Below are 26,112 nucleotides of genomic sequence, written 5' to 3' on the forward strand. Positions count from 1 at the left end.
AAACGACCCTTTCTCGAACCAATTACCAACCTTATAAATAAAGCGGAATGCAATCACAAGACTAAATAAAACAAAAAATTATCTATGAAATCATTATTCATGATGATAAATGATGTACAAGTTCCAAAGTAACATATTTTTATATGCAACTGTAAAATTTGTATAGAAACACGTTGATTCGTCATAGGAATATCCCTGTTCAACTGTAGCATAAGAAAATTGACAAAAATATCATCTCTTTTGTTTTACTTCCTCCTTATCTTCAGAACGAGTGTGAATTCAATCGAAAACAACTGACGCGTCACTTTGACATCTCAAGTGTCATTCATCCTAGCGGCAAATACGGAGGAAACGATTTCCTGCACAATTTCACGGAAAAAATTCGCACGTTTGGTTGATATCAGTGCAGTGGTGCTTGTTGCGTCGTATTTCTTTTCGCGTTCAACGTACGGTAGTTAGCAGATCGAACTAGTGTGTTATTACTAAAAGTTGTCGCCGTACACTACAGCTGGTGGCAAGAATTGAAGAATCAATAGACCGAGAACCACCGCCAAATGCGTGACCCGATAGCGTCCTACAAAAACTAGACCAAAAAAAAACACACACACATTCACTGCAAACTTTCTTATTCCCTTCATTTGCAAGGACTGTGCGCTTCCTGTCACGCGGTAAACTAATTTTAGTTAGTTTAGGGCATAAAACACTCGAGGTAGCAATTCAGCAGTGCAAACCGGCATCGTCTTATGCAGGAATATTGGATTGAATGGAAAGATAACACGTAACTAACTCGGAAACCATGACTTTTCTGTACGATCCTGAGGCTGGGAACTACTTGTTGTATGTAAGTGCTGCATCCTATACCTGTTAACCTTTCTATACCCTAGTTATCATCCGTCTTTGTTTTTTTAATTTTATGCAGTGTGGGCTTTTTTTGTACCTATTACGAGACGTACGTACCAGTACGTCACAGAAATCAAAATGAGCACAGTGGGGATTTGTCTGTGCCTCTTGAGTACATATAGCTTCGATACATTGGTTTTGTTTGTGTAATGTTTCCTGTTTTCTTTTATTTGCTTTTTATTTTCTCGATTGCGAAGTGACTTCCCGTACCGAACCCAGAACCACGTCCGTCTCAGTGCATGTGTTGTCTGTGTGTCCGATGTGCGCGTTCAATTAATCTACATTTTACGTGTATGTTCTACCCTATCGTGGGTAACATGGCTACGTAGTTGTGCGTGGTAATTTGTGTTTTGTAAACAACTGTCCAAACGTTGAACATCAGCTCCAGCAAGCGCTGCAATACCCCTCCCGTGGAGAGATTGCTGTACCAAAAGTGTGTAGGAGGTGGTCAGCCTGAATAGCGTCACCACAGGCTGGTGGATCAACTGGTTGAAAGTAAAGTGGGAACAAATCGCCATCGACAACCCCTGTCATCGCACATCTTATCAGCACTTGGACGGGTTGTCGCACGCGTTTCGTGTGATAAGAAACACCAAAAAGGTTTCGATCCCTTTCCGGGCACATAACCCACGGTCGGTCGAACCCATCGGAAGCAGTACGAAACAAACCGAGGTGATGCAAAGCATCGTTCATCGACAAACGCGCACCGTTCTGTACACATCCCCCTGTGGTGTCCTGCATGTCCTGTCCATTCCGTGCGCAGCACTGCCTTAACTAATTGGTTATTCATCCGAGCCATGTCTTACACCGAGCTGGAGAGCGGCTATCAGGGCCTGAAACAGGCATCCTCCAACGATGGCATTATCAGTGCCTTACAGACGCCTTCTGGACGGCCCGGATTCTACGTTGGCGATGAGGTGAGTGCAGTTATCATCGCTGCTTTCATTCCTTTTTAGTCTTCACACCCTCGGTACGCAGTGGAGAAGGCTAGGATATAGATCCAAGAAATCTTATTGGAGTTACATAACACACGGTTGCACTTCTCCCACGCGTTGTAATGCCGACCGCCCTATGAGCCGAAACGTTTGAAACGTAAGCACATCATAAATGTTCGTACTGTGCGCGATACGAAACGGGAAAGGCTAGCTCTTTCTTTAGGCGCACTATCACTGTCGCCATCCTTGTTATTCTGCATTACAGTTTTTTAATAGTCACATACTAGACACATTCGTTCTAGACACGAATGCACTGCACTACACCATGCAACGCGATAGTCTCTCAAAATGTGGAAACAAACTCCACTCGACTTGAACAATGATTTATGGCCCAAGGTAAATTCATAACTTTGCGACCACGCACCAGTTTCGGTTTTAATACTTTCATTTCATTGTTATTGTAAAATTTGCGACATAAAATAATATTTTTGAGACATTTTTTTAGTTGAAACGGTCCACGTATCCAATCTTTCCCATCAAGATCTGTTTGTATTTCGCGACCCAAGATGTGCCAAGTTGGATCTAATTCGCTCAGTTTGTCTATTTCATTAACTCATTTAGCGTTACTCAAATTGTATTGCTATGTTCAAAGTTTTTATGATCTTTATTATTGTTTCTTATTTATTGATACAACATAGATCGTTACTCAACGATGATAAACGAAAAATTAATGAGTAAAACAAGAGCTAAGCAATTTATTGGCTACGAATAAGAATCTGGACGGGGAGAAGTAAAAAAAACACTGCGCACACACCACTCCTAGGGTTCTTGTTTGGAAGGGTAAAACGGTCGACACGCACAAACCAACAGCAAACGGTGTTGGATTGTGTCACGTAAGAAAACGTGAAGACACACCACCACCGCGTTAATGAGAGGGATGATGTTCTCGCGGAGAGAGAAGAAAGCTAACAGAGCACGCGCGCTTCATGGTAATGGTATGGCCGGCCACGCTTAAAGCGCGCATTTTCAGTACGCCGTCTATCTTCCGCAGTGCCATTACGCGGTTTTTTCCCTCCTAACAGCGCGCTGCGTACATTCGTGACGAATTCATTTTTCCACCGTTCTCGCGCGGCCCGCAGTGTTTGTTTACTAGTTTCCTAGTTCCATTTATTACCCTACCGCGAAAAGATGTGTGTTTTGGAGAATGGTTTTCTGTTAGCGCTTGCATATTATAATTAATGTATTTGGTGTATGGTTGGTGTTACCGTTTTCGGGTTGATAATCATAACAGCATATTACCCTTCGCAACAACAATTTGGTGAACGTCTGTTAGGCTGTGTACAAATTGTTTGTGATTTTTTAACAAAGTTTTTGGTTTGTCTACTAGCGGAAAGTGTTGTGTTGCTGGTCAGAAAGTGTGATGCTTTGCTACATTGCATCACAGTTCTGTGAAAGCATCAAAGATTACACAAGCATTGATGGATTCGTTGAAAGTTCTAACCATTTCTCTGCTCGAAGCACATAATCGGTTGATGGAACGCGTATTCCCCGTTGCTTACATCGTAATCCGTTAGTAAAACAAAACGTTTCACGGGTAATGCGCACAATCTGCGAAGAAAGTAGCAGAGTTGCGTAGTAATTGTATCCTGTAAAGCACCATCCCATAACAAAACTCACTCGGACAAAAAAAAAAGCGGAAAAAAACATCACGTGAATAAGCGACACCGGAGGTTGTGTATGTTTGGACCAGCGGTTTTGTTCTTCTGTTGTGCTGATCATATGATAAACATATCCCGATAAGAGCTCTGGCCCTGGATGTTCAACAATCGTAGACAACGTACCAATACATTGTCTGTTGGTCTTATATTCCTTGCAACTACAGACATTGCACACGGCTAAGCACTACGCCTTTGAAGAACGAGGGGTGGAAGCACATATCAGCTCAGTTGTGTTACAGTACTAAAGCTTTTTCCACTTAGCGGTAACATGCAAAGAGTTAAGAACCGGCTGACATGATCGTGACAATGCGATTCAAGTGCCACGTGTCGGGTTTGGAAAATATCAATTCGCTAATGCCATCCGTTCGGAACCGTCCTTTGCCCAGGTAGTTGTTTGCCCGTGATTCCCCCGTGCTGGTTGGAGTAGTGGTTGGGAGGATGGTTTCCATCCCCGTACCGTCGGTGCATTTTGAGATGGTCGGTGCAAAATGGCACTGGTTGGAACGTTATCAGAGCAAACCGATACGTCACAATGGCAATGAGACACGGTGTTCGCTGGTTGGTGGGTTGATAAAGCGTAAGATAAAATAAATTGGGTCGGTCAATAATAACGCTGTCAGTAATGGCGCGATTTAGCAACACACCCGGTTTGGGTAGGAATCTCGATTGGACCGAGAGTTGCCTATCTACCACAAGAATGAAGTCCCATTTAAGAGAGCAGTGGAGAACAGAAGAACATTAAGCATATTAATAGAACTACCAAGGATTTGTTTATTGAAAGTGAGTTGATGAGCAACTTTTAAAAAGGTGGAATAGTTTTTTTTTATTCTTTGCTTTGGAGAGGACACTATATATCCATGCATAGTTATCTAACACCAAAAATTAATGAGTTGAACATCCAGTCGCTTTAGTGTTCCACCAACATCCAACAGAAATATAGGAACACCCCTATATGTTTGGGAAGGTTTAGTCTTACTTTGCTGGATGCAAACTTCAATATTATACGACACAGCTTAACGTACCACATTCTCCTAGTTTACCGCTTTATTTACGGCATTTCACGCTTCGAAACTGGAATTCGAAACGATCTAAAACAGTAAGCGGGGGCACCAACTTTATTCTTTCCCCTGTAAAAGTATGTCGGTTTCCACGTTATCGCTTCACCTTTTGCTTCAGTGGAGCAAATTGGATCGTCGAAAATATCAACTCGAGTGCCCTCCGCACGGACCAGTGGGAAGTGGTTGGCAGGGAAATGACCCATGTCCGATTGAAGGTTTAAAAAAAAAAAGAATGTCCTCTATGAGAGATGGCATGGCAGGGGAATTTGGTTTTGCTGTCTAGAAATTGTCACTGAATGTTTACAGTATGAGACGCGAGTCAGCGAGTTTATTCTATTTTGACGGGATTTTAAGATACATTCATCTTTCCAACGCTGTCGGTTTGACGTATTTTCCTAGCTGGTATTGAAGTTGGTTTAGTTTTTTTTTTTGCACTATTGCTCTCCTGTCTTCAAGGTTCTCTTTTCGTGTATTTCGTTTGGTTTATAAAAATTACTGCTACACTATGGGTGGTTTTCGTTAGTCGTGTGCTACTAATATGGAAATTAAGTAATTTAAAAAAAGCAAAACAGAGAATGTATTGTGTCTTAATAATAGACGAGGAATCAGCAGATATACACACTAAGCTGTTAAGCTAGCCAAGTCCTTTGTACTTAACAGTACAGTTCTCAAGGCTACACAATAAGACTGTACATACTTTTTGGGAAAAGAGTTGATTTTAAATGAAAAGAGAACAAAAAAACAATCAATACTCCGACGCCAAATACCCTTTAGAAACTGAACTAAGGTGTACAGTTTAAGACGCAAAATGTACCCTTTCGCGCTGGGTTCTATTCAAACCTACGTACCACCGTATCGTTTATTTTTGTTTTCTTTTCTTTTCCTCGACAGCAGTCAGCGTTGCTCTGCGTGTGTTTTGGTTGGCGCGTTGGTTTGGTACGCCACCCAACGCGACTCACCTTACTTATTTGTTTTATTTGATATTTGAAAATATGTATGTGAAAAAGGTGACCATGGATGGAAGAAATTGTGAGTTTTCGGGCAGTAAACGACCAATTGCATATCCCGTGCGTTGACGCGATGACTGATGCGGCGTGATGCAACTGCGCAAGAATAGCCGATCGATTCGGCGCACTTTTTTTTATACACGGTTAAATGAACGCACAGCAGTGTGCGTGTACCGATGCCGGCATTAATTGACATTGGTAATATTGGATTGCCCACCGCCTGGAGTGGACGTGTACTTGAACCGACGATAGAATCTAATTATAATCAAGCGAATCCCCTTTGCCGCGTCCAATTACAACAACCGCGCTCGGTGCAGTTGTCGTCGTGGAATGCTAGTAACGTGTTGGGCCTTAAGTATTTTTGAGCGTTGTGGCATTTTTTTTCTGTTGCTTACTTTCGGGAGAGTGCGTAACTTGACGTAATTCAATCATGTACTTCTGGATACAATTTTCGGAAACTGGACGACAAGCTATTGTTGAGGAAAGATCTCTGATGGCCATTTTCTAAACAATGCAATAGGAATTAACTAAATTTTGGAAGAACTCGCAATGAGAATTCTCCAATATTTCTTTTCAATAAAGTCAATTCATTGTCGAATATATTGGATAAAAGACAACATTACATGCATGCCACTGTAAATGTTTAAATGTAAATGGTATTTGTTTGTTGGAACTAATGAGAGATAATACTGGCCATAACATCAATGGGGTTCGATGTACATGCTTAAATGTGTAGGCAATTGTTTCTCGCTAGAAGTTCAGCTTATCAACGGAAATAGCCAATTAAGCTAATTTGTCTACACATGTTGCGAGCATCTTGACCTTCAACATAAGATTGTTAAGACCTTGGGTAGGTGTTTAAACATAGAGAAGATAAATTTAAATTGTAAAAGAGCACATGAAAGTGTGTCAACTCTCACCAACAGCGGTAACCATCGGTGTTCTCAGTGTGGAGATATTCATGAATCTGAACTCAGATTCACCCAACACTAGTAATAGGAATGTGTAAATATGCTCACTACCTACAAGGGCGCCTTTACGGGAAATCTCTTTTGGTAACTCGGCGATGAATAACCCTAAAATTGCACGTTAGTGCTTTGTGCGTTGCTGCAGTGAAACGATAATTTAGCCTTTGCAAAAGAGTTGTGTGAAAAAAAAAAACAAAACAGAAACACCCAAGGACAGTGTGAAAACTTTGTTTCAAACAGTGGAGACGCAACGATCAACCATCTATCATCCTTCTCAACGATCAATCTAATCAAATGGAATGGTCGTGGTTGCGCGACTGGTGGCACATGGCAAAGTTCCGCCGTGGGGACCGCACCAATCCAGCAACTCAGCGTCACCGAAGACGTGGTAGTGGTAATGCTGTCGCACCCGCCTTTACGGATAACACCGCGCCTGGCGATACGGACGGAAACACCGAACAGCCGGTGGGCGAAGGTGAACCGAATCAGCCCGTACGATTTTTCGTCGATCGTCACGATTACTCAGAGGATGACGGTGACGACGAGGAACAGTTGGTGGAGGACGATGAGGATGATCCGGATAGAGTACTGCTCTCGGATACTGAGCTGGACCAGCAGGCGTACTCGGACACGGAGGCGATGTACGATCACCTGTACTGTGACTGTGAAAAATCCTTGAGGATGAATGTACGATAGATTTCTCACCCATATCAGTATAAACATTCTTTATCCTTAGTTACCACTATCTCTATAACCTCCTCCTCCAATTCCTTTTACTACATATCGAACATGCCATATAGCTTCAAACTCCTTTCAAGCGACTTTTTATAGCACGTGTGATAGAGTCTTCAAAGTGTTCTCGCGCTAATTTTGCTCCACCAATGCAACGTTGGTGGTCTGCATTCCTGTTCATTCAAGCAAATGATTATCTTTCGCATGCATTCCGGGTTTCGTTTTAGGGTGATCTGGATCCAACCGATGGGCTCGATTCGGACGACTCGTCCACGTCCGGCAAACAGGTCGTGGTGGCCGTATGCGCCATGTCAAAGAAGTCACAATCAAAACCGATGAAAGAAATACTGACGCGATTGCAGGAGTTCGAATTCATCCGCATGGTGGTCATCGGTGAGGAGATCATACTGAACGAACCGGTCGATCGGTGGCCCTTGTGCGACTGTCTGATCTCATTCCATTCAAAGGGTTTCCCGCTCGAGAAGGCGATCCAGTATGCGCAGCTGCGGCAACCGTACGTCATCAACAACTTGCACATGCAGTTTGATATTCAGGTATGTTACGGTCAGCTGCATTGAATGTACTAGTGTGTTATCTACGATGCTTTATCATACACTTATGTATTCTCATTAAACCAGACCTCATCGAAGTTTGTGTAACATGTGTGTATAAGGGAAATAAGGTGTAGGCGATTGTCCATCGACATATAAAACCAAAAGAAAGCAAAAAAAAAAAACAAACAAACTAAACAATGGCAAAGGTATTAATACTTTCGATCATACGCAGTGTTTAGAGCTTAGAGGCAGTAACAGGGAATGGAAGTTAGTAAATTAAAAAGGAAAACATGATTCCTCGCACTGATTCTGTATGTGTACCCTCTTTCTTTCCTTTCTTCCCCGGTGGATGCCGATTTGACTGGCCGATAATGGGGTTGGGGTGATGAATAACACCACCCTGTCAGGAGGTAAAGGGACGAGAGGAAATCATCGCAATACTCCATCACTTCCCCCCGCCCTCCCCTCAACCCGATTTCCCCAAATTACCTGTTCCTTATTTTTAGCCTATTTTTCGCCGGCAATCGACGTTGAAACCAACGCAAACGTTTCCCTGATTCGTTTTCTGGATGCCTTGGGATTATGAATTAACGGATATCGGGCAATTTGACGACAAGCTGAATGTGCACTTTCCTCTAGTGGTTCGTTAATGCATTTACAGGAAAATGATTCAATGGAAGACAAAATCGAAGAGATATAGGAGATTGAAAGTGAGGGAATAGTAGATAGTGAACACTATGCAGCTTTTCCGCAAAAATAGCTTCGAGATAGTTTTTTCGATCCATCATAATGACTTGATTAAGTTTAATGCCAACGAGCTGGTTGGATTTATTTTGTTTTCGTTTTCTAATGAATTAAGAAATTTCGTTGTATAAAGATTGATTTTGGTAGACCAAAATTTGTTACAAGATTTCTAGGAGGAAATATTGTATTATTTTATGATACATATATGTATACAATTACTAAGAACATGACACGTTTTAATATTTGCGGATATTAAATATTTATCTTAATATTTTACAACACACTTATAGGATCGACGTCGTGTTTATGCGATCCTGGAGAAAGAGGGAATTGAAATACCACGCTACGCTGTTCTGGATCGTGACTCACCGGACCCCAAACGTAAATATTAATTAGTTTTCAGTTTTGAATGCGGTTATTACATAATTTATCTCTCACTTTCCAGAGCATGAGCTGGTGGAATCGGAAGATCACGTTGAGGTGAATGGGATTGTATTTAACAAACCATTCGTCGAAAAGCCTGTCTCCGCCGAAGACCACAACATATACATCTACTATCCCACGTCCGCTGGCGGTGGCAGTCAACGGTTGTTTCGCAAGATTGGTAGTCGAAGTAGCGTCTACTCGCCTGAATCGCGTGTGCGCAAGACTGGCTCATTTATCTACGAAGACTTTATGCCCACCGATGGCACCGATGTGAAGGTGTATACGGTCGGTCCGGATTATGCACACGCGGAAGCACGCAAAAGCCCCGCCTTGGACGGTAAGGTAGAACGGGACAGCGACGGTAAAGAGATACGCTATCCGGTGATCCTGAGCAACGCTGAGAAGCTGATTTCGCGTAAAGTGTGCCTTGCCTTCAAGCAGACGGTGTGTGGATTTGATCTGCTGCGCGCGAACGGTAAATCGTTCGTGTGTGACGTTAATGGGTTTAGCTTCGTGAAGAATTCGAACAAATACTATGACGACTGTGCAAAAATACTGGGTAACATGATATTGCGCGAGCTGGCACCGCAGCTGCATATACCGTGGTCGGTGCCATTTCAATTAGACGATCCACCGATCGTACCGACAACCTTCGGCAAGATGATGGAGCTGCGATGCGTGACCGCCGTCATCCGACATGGTGATCGGACACCGAAGCAAAAGATGAAGGTCGAGGTGCGGCATCAAAAATTTTTCGAAATATTCGAAAAGTATGATGGCTATCGGTACGGCCATATTAAGCTCAAGCGTCCAAAGCAACTCCAAGAAATATTAGACATTGCCCGTTCGCTACTGGCAGAAATACAAACCAAGGCGGCCGATTCGGAGATAGAAGAGAAGCAGAGCAAACTGGAGCAGCTGAAAAGTGTGCTGGAGATGTATGTTGTTTGTTATACCGGCCGCCAATGCTGCAAGCGTGTTTGATTGATTTTTTATTTCTTTCCATTTTTAGGTACGGCCATTTTTCGGGTATCAACCGGAAAGTGCAAATGAAATACCAACCGAAGGGTCGACCAAGAGGATCAAGCTCAGACGATGGTAAACACGATTGCAGCAACTTTGTTTTTGTGTGTATGTTCCTTTGTTTTCTAACCCTTGCGTTATTTGCTACATATACTTGCTTTAGTTGAACATTGTCCATTACGTTTGGTTTGTTTTTTTTATTTAAATTCCCCAATGGTGGTTGTAGTTTAACTTCCTTACATAATTTCCCTGTGATTTTTGTAACAAAATTTATTTTTTTTCTCGATTTTCCTAAGCTGATGCACCGAAGGATCCTTCGTTGGTACTCATTCTCAAATGGGGTGGTGAACTTACGCCCGCGGGGCGTATTCAGGCGGAAGAATTGGGTCGCATTTTTCGTTGTATGTACCCTGGTGGACAGAGCCGTCAGCCGGGGGTTGGCGAAGGTCCCGGCGCACAGGGTCTCGGTTTGCTACGGTTGCACTCCACCTTTCGGCACGACCTAAAAATTTACGCATCCGACGAGGGTCGTGTGCAAATGACGGCTGCCGCCTTTGCCAAGGGCCTGTTGGCACTAGAAGGCGAGTTAACGCCAATCCTAGTGCAGATGGTAAAAAGCGCCAACACGAACGGACTTCTCGACAACGATTGCGACTCGAGCAAGTACCAGAACATGGCAAAGTCTCGTCTGCATGAGCTGATGCAGATCGATCGGGAATTTACAGCGGAGGACCGGGCAGCGATAAACCCGGGCAATGCAATCAGCATCAATCAGGCGATGAATTTCGTCAAAAATCCGGTCCAGTGTTGCGCGCAGGTGCACTCACTGATTCGCTCACTGATGGCCGTGGTTGCCGTCAAGCGTGATGATCCGAAAACGCGCGATGCAGTGCTTTACCATGGTGAAACCTGGGAGCTGATGGGTCGGCGTTGGGGTAAGATTGAGAAAGATTTCTGCACGAAGAACAAAAACTACGACATTTCGAAGATACCGGACATATACGACTGCATCAAGTACGATCTGCAGCACAATCAGCACACGCTGCAGTTTGACCTTGCCGAGGAGTTGTACATTTCGGCGAAATATCTAGCAGATATCGTCATCCCGCAAGAGTACGGCTTAACCATGCATGAGAAGCTAACCATTGGTCAAGGTATTTGCACACCGTTGCTGAAAAAAATCCGCGCTGATCTGCAGCGCAACATCGAGGAACTTGGCGGTGAAGAAAGCGTGAATCGGCTCAACCCACGCTACAGCCATGGCGTGTCGAGCCCGGGACGACATGTGCGAACACGTTTGTACTTCACCAGCGAGAGCCATGTACACTCGCTGCTAACCGTACTGCGACACGGTGGTCTGTTGAATGTGCTGACTGATGAACAATGGCGCCGTGCGATGGAATACGTGTCCATGGTATCGGAGCTAAACTACATGTCACAGATCGTGATCATGCTGTATGAGGACCCGATGAAAGATCCAAGCTCGGAGGAACGCTTTCACGTGGAATTACACTTCAGTCCGGGTGTCAACTGCTGTGTTCAGAAAAATCTCCCACCTGGTCCCGGCTTTCGCCCACACAGCCGAAACGACTCCGTTACATCTAAAAATGCAGTAAGTACGGCTGCGAAAACATGGCTGTGCTGTTTAGAGTTTGGTCACAGTATGTGTGATATCAATAGTCAAACCATGATGAAGAATTATATTCCATTTGGTTCGACGTTTTAATTTTCACGCTGTGATGATCGATTTTTGGTATCTTCAAATCAACCTATAGGCAAAGCACCACATCATGTTTTATTAGTCGTTATTTTGTTTGATTTGATTCTTTGTCTGTAATTCACAATTGTTATTCTTTTCTTCATTGTTTGCATATTTAGAGTGGTGATGAGGACACTACATCACGGATCGAAGAGGAAAACGACACTGAGGAGGAAAATTCGTTTTCACACAACTCTTCTTTGCATCATACGCCCTCAAAATCATTAGCTCGTACGGATACTGTAAGTAGCCCGTTGTTCGGTTGCCCGTTCTTAACCGTTTCGGTTGATATGTTTTGTGTTATTTCTTTGGTAAACAGGACATTGATAATATTGTAGCCGGTGCGGGTTCCGCTGTAGTTATGAAGGAGCGTCGAATGAAGAAAATCAAATCGTCATCACCGATACCGATTGGTTCATGCCATACCGTATCCGGACACGAGGCGATGGATTTGGCAAAACGGCTTAGCGAGGAGCTGGCTGTACAGCAACAGCAACAACAACAGCAGCACCAACAGCAGCATCATCTGACGGGTTCGTTCGGTTGTGGTACATCGAAGGACATAGCGCGTCCGCTAAGCCCAGATTCGGAACCGCGTGCACGGTCCTTCGAACATCAGCAGCAGCACCATCATAGCCATCAGCACCATCACCATCATGGCAAAATGCACCATCACCGATCCAAAGGAAAAGGAGGCAAATAATGGAAAACAACCCACCCCACACGGACAAGGCAGCGTATTTATACAATTTATTATTATTATTTCATCTCTTTTTTATGCTTGCGCTACGTTGCAACCACGAATGAACAACGTATTGAACTCTGAACAGTTTTGAACACGAACGCCTCTCGGGGATCGGCTGAACGTTGCAGGGCGAAAGATTTACACGAAGCAGGTAATGTGATCTCTTTTTATTTTTATTTAATCATCATATTTAATATCCTTCGGTCCACTATCCAATGTTTTGTTTTCTTCGTGGCTCTTTCTACTCTCAACTTGTCCATCTATGCCTTTTTGCATTATTCTATGTATGGTGGAATAAGTCAAACAATATACATACACAAGGTAGTAACAAATTAAGTTAAGGGATGAGTGAAAGAGGGCGAGATAGAAAGTACGGTCGGGAATGTAGAAGAGGTCGGGAACAGATAGAATGTGAAACGTTGTAAACATTTTTTTTCTTCTCTTATTAATCCAGCCCATGTTCGGTACTTAACATACTTTACAAAGAATGTAATGCAAGGGTCCATTTGCGTGTGTTGTCTTTAAATATTTATTAGAACCTATTCGCTGTGTTCATGCATTACTGGAGCCTGTCCGTCGCTTTTCGGGAACGGGAACAGGACAGATCAATTCGTCCGTAAAATGAATAAGACACAAAAATCATGGTTTACGGGTAATTCATATCAGCGCGGCGAGCTACTTACGCATTCCTTTCATATGTAACGATACATAATGATTATGCGTACGACACATTAAACACTTTTTATGGACCTATTGATCTGGCTGTACCGGTTGTTTGTCGTTACTAGTGAATGGCTAGATTTTAAAGGTGTGCAAATTTGTTTTCATTGTTCGTCCTACTAATATGTTAATCACCTTAACACATGTGCATATCGAAAAGCAATTTCATAGATTGTGCATTTTCCTATTCGTATCCGGTTTCCGTTATGTACTGTATCCGTATCATTGGGTTAGCAGTAAATTCTTTTTACACATTAAGCACAAATTAACCTTTAGACGAACACTCACCATGACTGAAGTGATGGGCAAATTAGGATGCTGAGGGTTGTATTTTTTTGTTACACATTTTGCACTACTCACTATGTTTTTAAACAGCAAAGATCTCTTTTCTGTTTTTCAAAAGATATACGTTGCTTTTTCAGTAATTCCAGTAAAAACTCCTGTTTGTCCATGGATTATTATTTGATGAGACTTTTCTTGTGATAATTTATCGATGCTTTAGCATTGCTTTGATCGTGATCATACTGATACCGACGTATCGCTGTTTTTCTCCAAACGTCATATAGAAATCAAAACATTTTGACATGTTTATTGCTTTCTTCTTACAGGGATTTCGAGTTTATCTAGCAAAGTCGGATCCATTTCTGGACTCTGTTCAAATAGGGCTAGATTGCTGTAAAAATTGAGCACCTTCTGGGTGCTGTTCAAACAGGCGATCTCCAGATCAGTTTGAATTTCTCCAACGAATGGCTCCGACTTTGCCAATAAATCTTGTAAACCGTTTACATTTTCATAGGTGTTTTTATTTTTAGCGATAATTTATTTAGTGTTTATTTAATTATTTTATACTTTTTCTCATTTGCCAGCTTAAAAATGGAAACTTTGTTTCATGTTACTGTTGATATTCTATTCTAAATGTTAGCCAGCTTTAAATAGTGTTATGAATAATGTGTCACATCATTTATTTCCCAATTGTGTTTCTTCATCCTTGGCTAGTTTTGTGGAGTTTTGTTGCATTGGTTTTGTTTTGTTTGGTTTTGTACTGATATGTAATAGATGCGTACACCAATATACGACCGCAGTCTGCGAATAAATAAAACAAAACCATGTAGCAGCTGTGTTTCGTCCCGAATGCCCTGTATTATGTCATGTACTAATGTTTAATCGTAGCCATCGGGTTATGTTAGTTGATTATTTCTTAAGCACACAAATGGGTACTCTGGATATAATCGTGTAGAAGTTTGTCTTGCTCTAAAACACCCGTACCGGAATTTTGGTTTGTTTGTTTGCGGCTATTAGTTTCACATCATCTACATTGCGTTCGGGTTCTTTTTTTTTAATTTTATTAAAAATAAATATCTGACTAATAAGCTACATTCCCGCTGAACTCTAAAACACTCGCGCTCGACAGATATATGGAAATACAACATCATGCAAGCGAGGTGTATAACCGGAGTACAAAAGCATGCTGGGCTTCCATACAGACTTCGCGGTAATCGTAACCTAATGTAAATGAATTTATTAATAACTCATCTGGCCAGCAATTGATCCGTGTCCTCGGTTGGTTGGCAACCGGCGCTAGCTCTCGTGGGTTTTGTTTTCTCCCCCTTCAGCATCCCTTCTATGTGACAAAAAAAACGATGGCGACGTAATGTCAATCTCCTGCCTCCCTCCTCGCCAACCTACTTCATCCGCTCTCCCCTGTTCAGTGTGTTTGGCTTTTTTAAAAGGAGCAGCAATCTTTTGGCTTTGAACCAGCATGACAGGCGATTGTCAGACACTCTGACTCTAGATGCGGATCAGATTGAAATGTATTCGAGTCCGGAACATTCCATAACGTTACGCTGTAATCTGCTTTTTCGATTCGTTCCTTCTCCAAGTGTCGATTAACCCAACAGTCTCCATCCATTATTATGCTTTCTTATGTGAAACATTCTGCCAGCCAGTCTCCGTTACGATTTGCTGACTGGCCAGTTTCAATGTTGGTAGACAAACTCTTCGCAATGCCTTTTTCACTGTTTTCGCTGGAAAAAAAGTCCAAAAATAATAATTCCTGTTGCATTACACGGTATTATTATTGTATCTTCTGTTTTGTTGTATGTACATTTTCTCGCCATTTTTAATTGTGCACTATGCCCCTGCCTTCTTCACACGCGAAAGCAAACATTCCAACAAATGCCTTGAATGATTGAATTAGTGAACGGTTAGTGTTTTTTCGTTGTTGTTGTTGTTGTTGTTGCTTTATTCCTTCCAACTAAATAACATAATCCGCTGCTAGTATAGAATTTTTACTCTTTTTCTCCTTTTTTTTGGTTGATGACTTTCTTTTTCCCAAGTTGTGAATCAACTTACAAAATGTATCATGCATGGTTCGGGACAAACATAACCAGTTAACATGCCAAGTAAAAACCGCCAAGTGTTATTTTCTTCTCTGGTGTTTTCATGTGATTAGCTTTTTATGAATATATATTACAAAGTGTCTAAGCAATGCGGCTTGATCGTCCTTTTTGCATAATAAAAAACAAATATTACAAAGTATCTCCATTGCTCACCAAAGAAAAATAATTGTGCTGAATGAATCATTTAAGAAGAGCCATTCAACGAGAAGTTTTTAAAAACGTATATCGACTCTGGAACAGGTTCATGTAACTTCATTGATTGATTGATAAATTCTTATAGGTTCATTAATCCGCAAAGAGAACTCTAGGAAATCCAGAGAGAAGGTCTAGGCAATTAAATGAAGCAAAAAAAGGCGTAAAAAACGAATCATGGTTCATTAATCATCATGGCGATGATTCTACGATAATCTTTCAGAACCTTTAAGGATTAATCAATCGTTGAGGATGCTTTTGAAGGCTTTCCTCAAAAGTTTCGCGAATCTATAAAAGCAAAGATTCAGAATCATTCATGCAATCGCAAGATTCATTCAGAATCATGCATCTGTATCTGATCCAACACCAACACTACAAACTATGCTTTAGCCCAAGCTCTAATTTCTTTGTCGTTCTTTTTTTCTCTTTTCCCATTTCCTGGTCTTCTCTTTTTTATTCGGATTCACATCCTTATGCTCCATCGTTCCAATATACGCACACACTTTGACATTGCGCAAATTTTATTATTTGCCGTCCATTCCCAATTTCGTCCTCACTCATTTTGCTCCCCCGTCTCTACCGATCTGATGTTGGCTATTGCCACTCTACCGATGGGGTCGCAACCATCCACTTGAAATGGTAACTGTATATTTGCAACGTTTTTCTTTTTTGGTTTTCCTTTTCTGAAATGTTGCTGATGCGCGTGTCTGTTTGATTGTTTTGTTTGATTGGTTTTTCTTTTTTCATTCGGGATTTTCTTTAAACAATCGGCGCTACATGCGGCACGGTCTCGTACAACTTGATCGTAACACCCCGTTCATGACACGCACACACAAACAAACAAACAAAAACAAACACTTAAAAATATCCCGAAACTTGTGCAATGTGAATTTTTTCTAACATTTTGTGGGTGTTTCTGGGTTTTACGGATTTGGTTTTCCATTTCTAACACATTTCCTTTTTTTTACTTTACCCCTGCCCCATTCACCCACTTGCTCAAACAAATGCATATTGTCACTTTGCATTTTTGTCGTGATTTGTTCTAACGTGTGTATTTTGTGTGTGTTGACGTGCTCTTTTACTATACCTTTGGTTTTTCGAATGGCTATCTCACAAATGGAATGGGGTTTGTTTGTTGTTTTGCTTTACTTTACGAAACGTTTTGTTTTTAATTCTTTCTCTACCGGCCATACATATAAATGTGTTTAATTTTTTGTTTGTTTGCGTTAATGATAATCAACGCGCTCATGTTTCTTATAAACACATGCAAATGTGTATATTTTTTTTTTCATTTTTCGTTCTGCATGTGTGCTACAAAAACACTGCATTTGCTACTCACGCATTGGCTAATCATGCGTGTATCGCTTGTGCCGCTATATATATGTGTGTGTGAATGTTTCGATGTGTACTTGGTGTGATTTTCGACAATTTCGATTTTCTTTGTTATTTGTATTTGCAATGAATAAACGCTACCAATCACTAAATCAAAAAAAATACATATACCCACATACATGTAATCATTTTCATCGATAAAAATGAACTTATTTATGTGTGTGTGTGTGTGGTTTTTAAACTTTAATGTCATTTGCCTATCTTTTTTTGGCATACTACATTACATTCTTTCCAACAATTCTTTGGGAGTTGTATGATCCATTTGACTATGAACTGCTTTGCTTAACCTCTGCGTTATGTTGCCCATTTCTCCCCTTTGACTGTCGTTGTGCGCAGAATTTCGCAGTGAAGGATGCGAACGATGCGATTTTTGTGAGTCGTTCACGCTGGAATCCCACGGATCCTTCGCTAACGCAGATCTGACATTTTCGGCGTTGCCATCTTTACGAGCTCAGGAAGAGTGCGTCAGTTGCACTTCGGAACCATCAAACGTTGGTACAGAACAACTTCACCCTTCAGAACCATCAACCGTTGGTATAGACGTGCCCGAATTGGCAGCTAAGTTGAACGCAACAGAGACCGTGGAGCTGATTGTGGTGGATAAAGCACTGACTAACCGAACCAGCCTGTATATCGGTCCACCAGAATCATCCTACAGCTGTGATTCGATCAGCGAATTCACACCCAACCTAGACGATCAGGAACTCTATGTGTCGTCGTTTTCCGAATCGGACGACGAGAAAGATGCGGACGGTTACGAGGATGCGAGCGAATCAGAGCCGTCCAGGTACTACAGTGCACTCGGTCAGCATGATGCTGAATTAGACGGTGCTATCGGTCATAGTTGTCTGCGACGTTCACTGTCGTATACCTTCTCGAACGATCCGGATCGTTACCACCCAAATGTGGATGGTAATTGTTGGCCGTGCGGGAGAAAGATGTCTTCGGCAGAGCTGGATGAGACCCGTATCATGTCACTAATGACACGCAGTTTCGACGAGCTGCTGATAGATACAAGCGACAAACGCTATGCAGATCATCGAGACTGTTACTGCAGATACTGCTGGATGTCGCAAATGCCACGGTTTGCTTTGCGCACAAGAGATGTCAATGAGCCGAACGTTAGCATACGCCAGAGTGATTCGCTGAGTCCGCCGCATGCTAGTGTGCGACGGTTCCGCAGTAACACTACCGCTGGTGTAACGCAGACGGATGCATCGCATCCGTTAACGTTACAGGTACCGGGCGGAAATAGTATCACCGCTCGGCACGATTTAAACGATCACGCACGGTTACGTCTTGTGCGCTATCCGGTACGTGCGATGACCAGGTTTGCTAGCGATCCTTCACTTCCGTTAGGGCTCGCTTGGGCGGAAGCATCTAACGCATCGGATAAAATGATGGGCTTTAGATTTCCTCCTGGTAAGGCAAAACCAACGGAACATCTGGTAGAATCGGCGCACCAGCTAGTGTTCGTGACGCTTACAACGCCACCTCCAGACGAGGACGATAGTGAGCCACTTCTGCATCAGCTCTTTAACAAGAATACAAAGCCACAGGCACGACCGTTCGACTGTGAACATCGGGAGGAAGGACTGCACCCCGCATTAGGTTTGAACCATGTTCGCTCTCTCTGTTCTGGTAAAGAAGGCAACGACGAGCAATGTCATACTGCGCACAGTACTCGATCGTGTGGTACTAACGTTCATCCTTCGGGCGAACACGATGACAGTGTGCCTTCGTCCATATGTCCCCTTCCCCACATCTCATCTAAAACTCCGTTGGCGGTGACTGCGTTGCCTCTGTCGCCCACAAAGCAAGTGCCCTGTAGTACTGTCGAGACTCACTGCAATTTGGAAAACATTAGTACAGCCTTAACATACCATCGTACTGTCCCCGTTTGTACTACTTCCCCATATACCATACCCAATAATATCAGCAAACAATCTACTAGCGTAGATCGTCCATCATCAACCTTAATTACTAATGCTACTATTACTACTACGACTTCTTTTCACACTACTGTGGCTACGTTTACTTCCGTCACCACTACTGACACCACCGTTTGTTCTGCCGTTGCTATTCCTTGCGTTACATCTGTGGCTGACACGAGTAACATCTTTTCGACTTGTTCTTCTTCTGTTCATACCACCAACATGACTACCTCGTCCGCTATCGGTTCACTAACCATGTCGTCGCTGGTCCCTGTCGTTGCCGAACGCAAACCCACGCGCTGTCCTACCAAACTGTTCGTTAAATCGTACACGATAGACGGTAGCAGTGGTGCTGGTTACAGTTCGATGATGGCAACCGCCATCTCCACTACGACCACTGCAACCACGATGACGACGACGACGACGGTGTCCGGGGCAGGCGATGCAGCAACAGCAGCAGATTCCAACGATGATGGAGCGAATAATGTCACCAGCACAGGCAGCACCATTACCGGCAGCTGCCTGTACTGCTGCACCGGTGGCACGACCACTGTACCGAGAATGGCAGGACCGGGAGCAACCCTCTCCCACGGGTCCGGCTCGTTGTCATCCTGTTGCTGCTGCTGTTGCTGCTGCTGCTCTACACCCTCGTCGTCAGCGGGTGGGCTCGCCGGGACCGGCGTCGGAGGGCCTGCGGGAACATCCAATGCTACGACGGTCCGACGCCAGCGGCACAGCATTGCCGGCCAGATGAGCTACTTTAAAATGTTAGGTACCTTCAGTAAAAAGATGGCGACCAGCACAAACAGTCTGTTCAGTACCGCGGTGATCAGTGGCAGCTCGTCCGCCCCAAATTTGCGCGATATGATACCGAGCACCGCATCCCCGTCAGGTAAGGAACTCCGTGTGCTGTACACACTCATATGCCAGCAGTTGTTCATGGTAAGATGAAATTGAGCTACCGAAACGCTAGCTAGAGATCCTTCAGCAAACATTCAATTTCAAACTACACATGAACGATTTGTTGTGACCGTCACGGCGGCTGTATCCCTAGATCAAACCGTGGCTAAAACGCTATCCATTTCCCCACGCTGTGGGACAGGTGTCTGGGTGTTGTTTTGAAATATTTGGGCCAAGTCTCACCAGCTTCATGATTTCGAGCTCCGTCTAAAGCGCGTCTACCCATTGAAGGACTGTCACCTCAGAATTACTTGTGGTTTTGTTGAATTTGCTAAACATGTCCCTGATTCCGGGATACAGGTTTGAGCATTGAAAAGGATCTAGGATCGAAAAAAGTAGTAAACCATCTGATTCGAATACGCGATTGGCATAACTGTTTTAAACAGAACATTCCAGATATAACGTATGCATTCAGAGATGGACAAACTTCGGCAGTGTGAATGGCCCTGCGCTCAAGCCCCCAAGTACCTCAAGGTTCAAGGCCTAAACTCCGCGCATCTAGCCGAGCAATAGAAGTGGGTGGGGGTAGTAGGGCTTCAAAGTACACATGCGTACTCCAAATTCGAAGGAAGGAAGCTGCAGTAAACCTGAGGTTTGTAGTAACTGTAGAAACTCAACTGATAACATTATCAAATTTTGGATGGTTGTGATAGAATTGATTAGTTTTGAAATCTCCCCCAGATGACAGAGAACTCTTATGATAAATCGCTGATATTAGTCCATCTTTTAATGCATACATTATTTCTGTTTGGCTTATTGAGCTACCTTACTAACTAGATTTAATTTATTGCATAGCCAGATGGAAGAGTTATTTAAATGAGAATTGATTCTGATTCTGCCATGTGAGTTACTTGGGCATTGGTGCCTGAGTGATAAATGCGTGACGCTCCAAACGGCAAGAACGCACGCGGGCAAGTCTTGGGCGGACCTAGGGTTACAACTGGTGTACAGTCCACAGGGCAATGCAATCGTTTGTTCGTATCTCAGTTAATACCGCCTATTCTAATTTTCCACGAGAAGGATTCGGCGGCGTACCACCGATTCGCCCGTTGGAAACATTACACAACGCGCTTTCGCTCAAGCAACTGGATGCGTTTTTGGAGCGCATGACGATCGGGCCACTCTTTAAAACTCCCGCATCTTCACCGCCACCGAAACATCCCCTGGTAACGGCCGCAACGGGATCGTCAGCATTGTCCAATGTTGGATCGGGAACTAAGAGTCCGCTGTCGCTGGTGAGTCGTGACAGCTTTCCGGAAGGTGCCACTATGATAGTCCAACCGTCCTCGAACGCGCCACTAGCGTCGGGTAGTGGTGGCGAGGAAAAATGTAGCGGCCGTGCAGGAGGAATCCGGGACTTTGCTCCGTTTGCATCGGCTGGTCAGCCGGGTGCAGCGACTGGATCCGGTGGAATATCAACCATGCCCGGCACCGGTACTACATCTACCAACGGTGCCAATGTCGCTGGTGCTCAGCAGAGTAAGTTGTAGCGATGTGAAAAACATTGGATGAGATTCGAGACAGATCCATTTCAAACGGAACGATATGGTGATGTTGTGTATTAAAATATTGGCTTTCATGTGTAATGCGTTTACGTTTGTTATATTAGGTATTTCTCAAGCGTATTAGACATCCTATTATGCAACATGTAACAATTTTGTGTAGTACTACAATTACTGACAATTGAGTGGAAAGTGCTTTACGAACAGCAGACGAAATCGAGTAATATGATTTGTTTATTGTGTGATATTTGGAAAAAAGCTACTCCGTCCAAAAAGTAATTAATGTATAAGGTGAATTATTTATGTTTGGTGCACCATATTTAGCAAACAAATTGTTTATTCAAAACCCGTACAGAAATTCATCCTTATCTCAGTTTAAACCGAGGGGTAGCAACCTCAGTTAGGTGTATAGAAAAGTGTAACAGAAGGTTTTGTATCTTTGTGATCAGATATTAGTTGCTGAAGTCGAGTTTGTTCAATTTTTAAAGTATATGATTGTAGTTAACAAGCTAACATTTACGCGTACGCCAGCTAAAAATTGATACAAAAATCGAACGTACGTTACTAGTCTTTAAAAGCCTTTCTGCAAATCTTTAACACGCTAGTAAACCCAATATGTAAAGCAACTAGTGAGCGCGATAATGCTTTAGTGGATGTGATATGGATGTTGATCCCTTCTGGAAGCGGTATCATATAAACGAAATTATAAAACCGCCGAAATGTTACGCTACTAGGACATATTGGAGATTAAGGCATGGTGTACGCTTCTGTGGGCGAGAAATTTTCTATGTGATTTAGAACAATTGTTATTAAAAAACGATACGTTTAGACGATTAGAGAGTTTCTATACTCAGTGTGTACGTAGCCGTTTTGCTACATATGAATGCTTACGGCTTATATTAAACAAATGTTTAACCATCGAAACAAATCATCAATTGAAATGAGGTTTTATTTTTAGTTTAGTTAAACCAATAATCCACAGGTATGGTTTGCCAATCGTTGTGAAGGATTTATGTTTCTTCTGCTAGAATAGTTATAGTCGTAGTTTATCGTGTAATTTCTTAACATGATGATGATGATCAGTCCCACCTCCTGCCCAGATGATGGTTTGAGAATGACCCCGACAATGGATTGGGAGGAATTGTAAAATATTTTAAATACCAGAAGGGAGTACTCCAGAGAGAGAACAAGAGAGATTCGAGGAAATTGTCTAGATCTTGTGCAGTTGTGTCCTGGAAATTAGTGATCCAGTATCTTTATGTGATACTGTGAGCTGTGGCTATACTACATAGAACGTTAGAGTATATTTAATCTCAAACCTACGTTAAAGTACGAGATGGAAGTAATCATCGTCATCATCATCATCTTCATCATTAACCTATATTCAACAAGCCAATGTGATATATAAACAAAGCTAACACACTGCATTCATTCAGAAAATGTTCACAGCCCTCTAACCCTTACTAACATGTTTATCCGTACAACTCTATTCTACGCACGTTTGCTTCTGCACGGCTGTACAATGCAATGCTTCGGATCACGGGCTGGCCCACCCTGCAGGTTGGAGTGACCATTCCAGCAGTATGACCAGTAGCATCAGTGCACTGTCGAGCGGTGGACCATCCTCGCCCAACTACTCCGAGGTATATTCCCGCGGTTGCCCCAGCAGTGACATGTCCGCAAGCATAACAAGCAGTACCGATGGGTAAGCGATCCGTTCAGCATTCCAGTGCACCTAGCCTTCTAAACTCCTACACGTGAGATGTTTACGTTTACGCCGTTTTTATTTACCTATTCGTTGTTATTCATAACCACCTTGGTTTTTCATGTGTTACACATCGGGCTGGAAATAATGGGATTTGCTAACGCTCATCATTTTGTGTGCTGTAATATAGACTAACCAAAGGATTGACAGATGATGTTGGTCATTGATTTCCGCTATTGGCGTTACTTGTTGTTGTGCACTAATTAGCAGCCTGGCGGCAATTGTTGGTGGCGGTACTAGTGAGCAGCTAGTAGCACTGCCGCAGCTATTCGCTCATCCACAATCGACTGCAGCCGGTGCACGGATGTCACCGAAGCACCCGTATATGGAGCTAGCAATGGTTGAATCATTCGGTAAGTTCGGGGAGGAAGACGCTAGACAGCAGGATGATCAACACCTCGTTGGTGGTGGCGACCCTGTTGTTGCCTGTGCCTCCACTACCGATGCATACCTTCGGCGCAGTTCCACCATGGACATTAGCGGAGACTTAACACCGGTGAGCGGATGTTCTGACTGGGAAAGCAATACAAACGACGCAACCAAAGGTTCGACGACTAACTATGATCTGGTGAGTATGGTACAAACTCCTCTTCCCAGTGTCCCATTTCCAATGCCCAATGACTTATCAGGTTTGACCTGTTTATCATATTTTGTAGACCACGGCAAACACGACCGAGGAAGATGACGAAGATGCAACGATATCTACCGACACCTGCTTGAGCGTTGGTGATCAGGAACAGCAGCAATTGAAGCCAAGCGGGGAGTTGAACACTGCTCCTTCCGGCGGTACCGTGCCGTGTGGTAGCGCTTGCATAACTAACACAGTCCCCGGTGTATTCCCATTTGATGAACCGCTGCACGGTCGAGACGATTCCGTGGACGGTGTCGGTAGGATGGATATCCGTGTGCGTGGTAGTCGTATCCAGCGTCAGATTAGTCTATATGAAAAAGAGAGCCGAACGGTGGAGGCAAAACACACACAAAAAGCGCATGAGTGGTGCGGTGAAGGTGGAACATTCGGATCTGCGTGTGTAGTGCAACTGGGTCGTCAACACCAATACCCATACTGCCAACCGGTACAGCAGCCATTGCACATGTCCTTCGACGAGTTGCGACGAGTGGAGCTGTCCAGAAACGAGCGAAGTACGCGTTACCACCACGAACAGCCGGTTGCAACCCGCGCGACAGAAGAGCCGAACAGAGGTTGTTTAGCGGCACAAACCGTTTCTCAGCAGCGTGCACCATCCTCCGATGGGCAGTTGGATGTCGTTGGATCGATTCACACACCCGGTGCATTGGTGATACGCGAGGGGTACATCGAACCACCGAGGTTGACACGCGTCACGAAGAGCTTCCACGGCAAAACCGACCACCAGAAGCTTAGTGTCGAACTGCAACAGGGCGCGGCCCGGTCTGCCACTGATGCTGGAGGACTTCGACGTGCAAGTGACAGTCCGGTCGTGGAGTCAAATCGATACCACAAGGGCACATTACGCCAGCAGCACTCAAGCACCGGTAGCAGCAGCAGTCAGGGACGGTTCACGACATCGATCGTGCAGGAGTTGGAACAGTTGAATACGGTTGAGGAAGTGTCCGCTAGCAGTGTGAAAAAATAGCAACACGTAACGCACCCAGCGTTATCGAAATAATGTAACAGCCTTGATAATGTAAGCGCTATGTGAACTGGCTGTGCTTTCAATGATGTAAGGATTGTGTTATCATGAACTCTGTAGTTGTTGGTTGTGCAATTGTAAAACTGTAGTTTTAAAAACATGTTTCTCAAAGCAGTATAATGTTATATACATTTGTTCGAACCTGTAGCTACTAGAAGTTGAAGTTTGTGTGTATGATTTTGAAAACGCAAACATATTGTAATCTACTATAATAACTATAGCATAACGGATGGAAGGTATTTACCTGCAACTCCCCTAGCTGCATCATCTTCTGTGGATCACCTGCAATACCCTTACGAGCTACGAAAGAAAAATCGATCTTTACATTCTCTTTGATAGCTGTATCAGAAGTGCCCAATCCATATCGTTCTTCAGTATCTCTTGGCTTTTATCACTTGGACTACTGATAAGCGATAACAGCTTAGAGTTTGGGAAAATATATCTGAATCGGGCTGTAGGAGCCAAAGCATCCATAATGACTTCATCTTTATGATCCTCTCCATAGCCGGATCACTGATGTGGTACTGTTTATCGTGTAATTTGTACAATATAGCAGCTGCTCGCACGTTTTTTTAGCACGTTCGTCCTAACACGTGTGGAAAATGTGTATTTTAACAGTCATTGTTTTGTCATAAGAGCGGGGGTGTTGGGAAATTAGGGATGCGTCAATTACGTTGCCCAAACATGTCCCTGCTAATTTCCCTATTGTTTATTCAGCAAAAAATTTATGGTTCGATCCTGAATGTAATCAATCGATATTCTCGATCGATCGACAAATAGTACTGATAGACACGTGTACAACCTCCACCACCTCATTTTATTTTTTTGCCTTTCGCTAAATTTCCGTTCGTTAAGTTTTGCAAAAGCTAAAAAAAGCGCTTTAGCCAAGCCATCTTCTTGTTCTAACAACTGCTAACTATCCGCGCCATCTATGTGTCATGGTATTAAGCATCCAATGTTCAGCCTAAATGTATGCAATTTAGACTCTGGTTTTTCACCACGCTAC

The 26,112-nt window shown here is 43.2% G+C and overlaps 1 protein-coding gene across 6 annotated transcripts; it reads left to right on the forward strand.

The window, feature by feature from the left end:
• The first annotated feature begins 776 nt into the window (after positions 1-776).
• LOC128307246 (inositol hexakisphosphate and diphosphoinositol-pentakisphosphate kinase) lies at positions 777-25,253 on the forward strand. Of its 6 annotated transcripts, XM_053045008.1 has the most exons (16): positions 777-841; positions 1,098-1,817; positions 7,546-7,872; positions 8,907-8,997; positions 9,062-9,980; positions 10,055-10,173; positions 10,362-11,677; positions 11,944-12,066; positions 12,144-12,519; positions 12,655-12,720; positions 14,701-14,781; positions 19,544-20,098; positions 21,187-21,645; positions 23,229-23,373; positions 23,641-24,001; positions 24,090-25,253. In XM_053045008.1, the coding sequence occupies exons 2-16, from the start codon at positions 1,698-1,700 to the stop codon at positions 25,047-25,049; spliced, it is 6,018 nt and encodes a 2,005-aa protein (XP_052900968.1). In that variant the 5' UTR covers positions 777-841; positions 1,098-1,697; the 3' UTR covers positions 25,050-25,253. The 6 variants fall into 6 exon arrangements, with proteins under 6 accessions (XP_052900968.1, XP_052900969.1, XP_052900965.1 ...); XM_053045005.1 differs by lacking the exons at positions 777-841; positions 1,098-1,817 and adding an exon at positions 6,595-7,273 and having other exon boundaries at positions 23,644-24,001; XM_053045003.1 differs by lacking the exons at positions 777-841; positions 1,098-1,817 and adding an exon at positions 6,596-7,273.
• The last annotated feature ends 859 nt before the right edge of the window (positions 25,254-26,112 follow it).

The sequence above is a fragment of the Anopheles moucheti genome, chromosome X (genome assembly GCF_943734755.1).
Source record: "Anopheles moucheti chromosome X, idAnoMoucSN_F20_07, whole genome shotgun sequence".
NCBI lineage: Eukaryota > Metazoa > Arthropoda > Insecta > Diptera > Culicidae > Anopheles > Anopheles moucheti.

Bases quoted from the DNA above. Each gene is read 5' to 3' on its own strand.
- LOC128307246 (XM_053045003.1), top strand. From the start codon at position 6,881: ATGGAATGGTCGTGGTTGCGCGACTGGTGGCACATGGCAAAGTTCCGC. The intron at 12,520-12,654 runs GCAAATAATGGA...AACTCTGAACAG, and splicing joins CCGATCCAAAGGAAAAGGAG to TTTTGAACACGAACGCCTCT. The intron at 21,646-23,228 runs GTAAGTTGTAGC...CCCACCCTGCAG, and splicing joins TGTCGCTGGTGCTCAGCAGA to GTTGGAGTGACCATTCCAGC.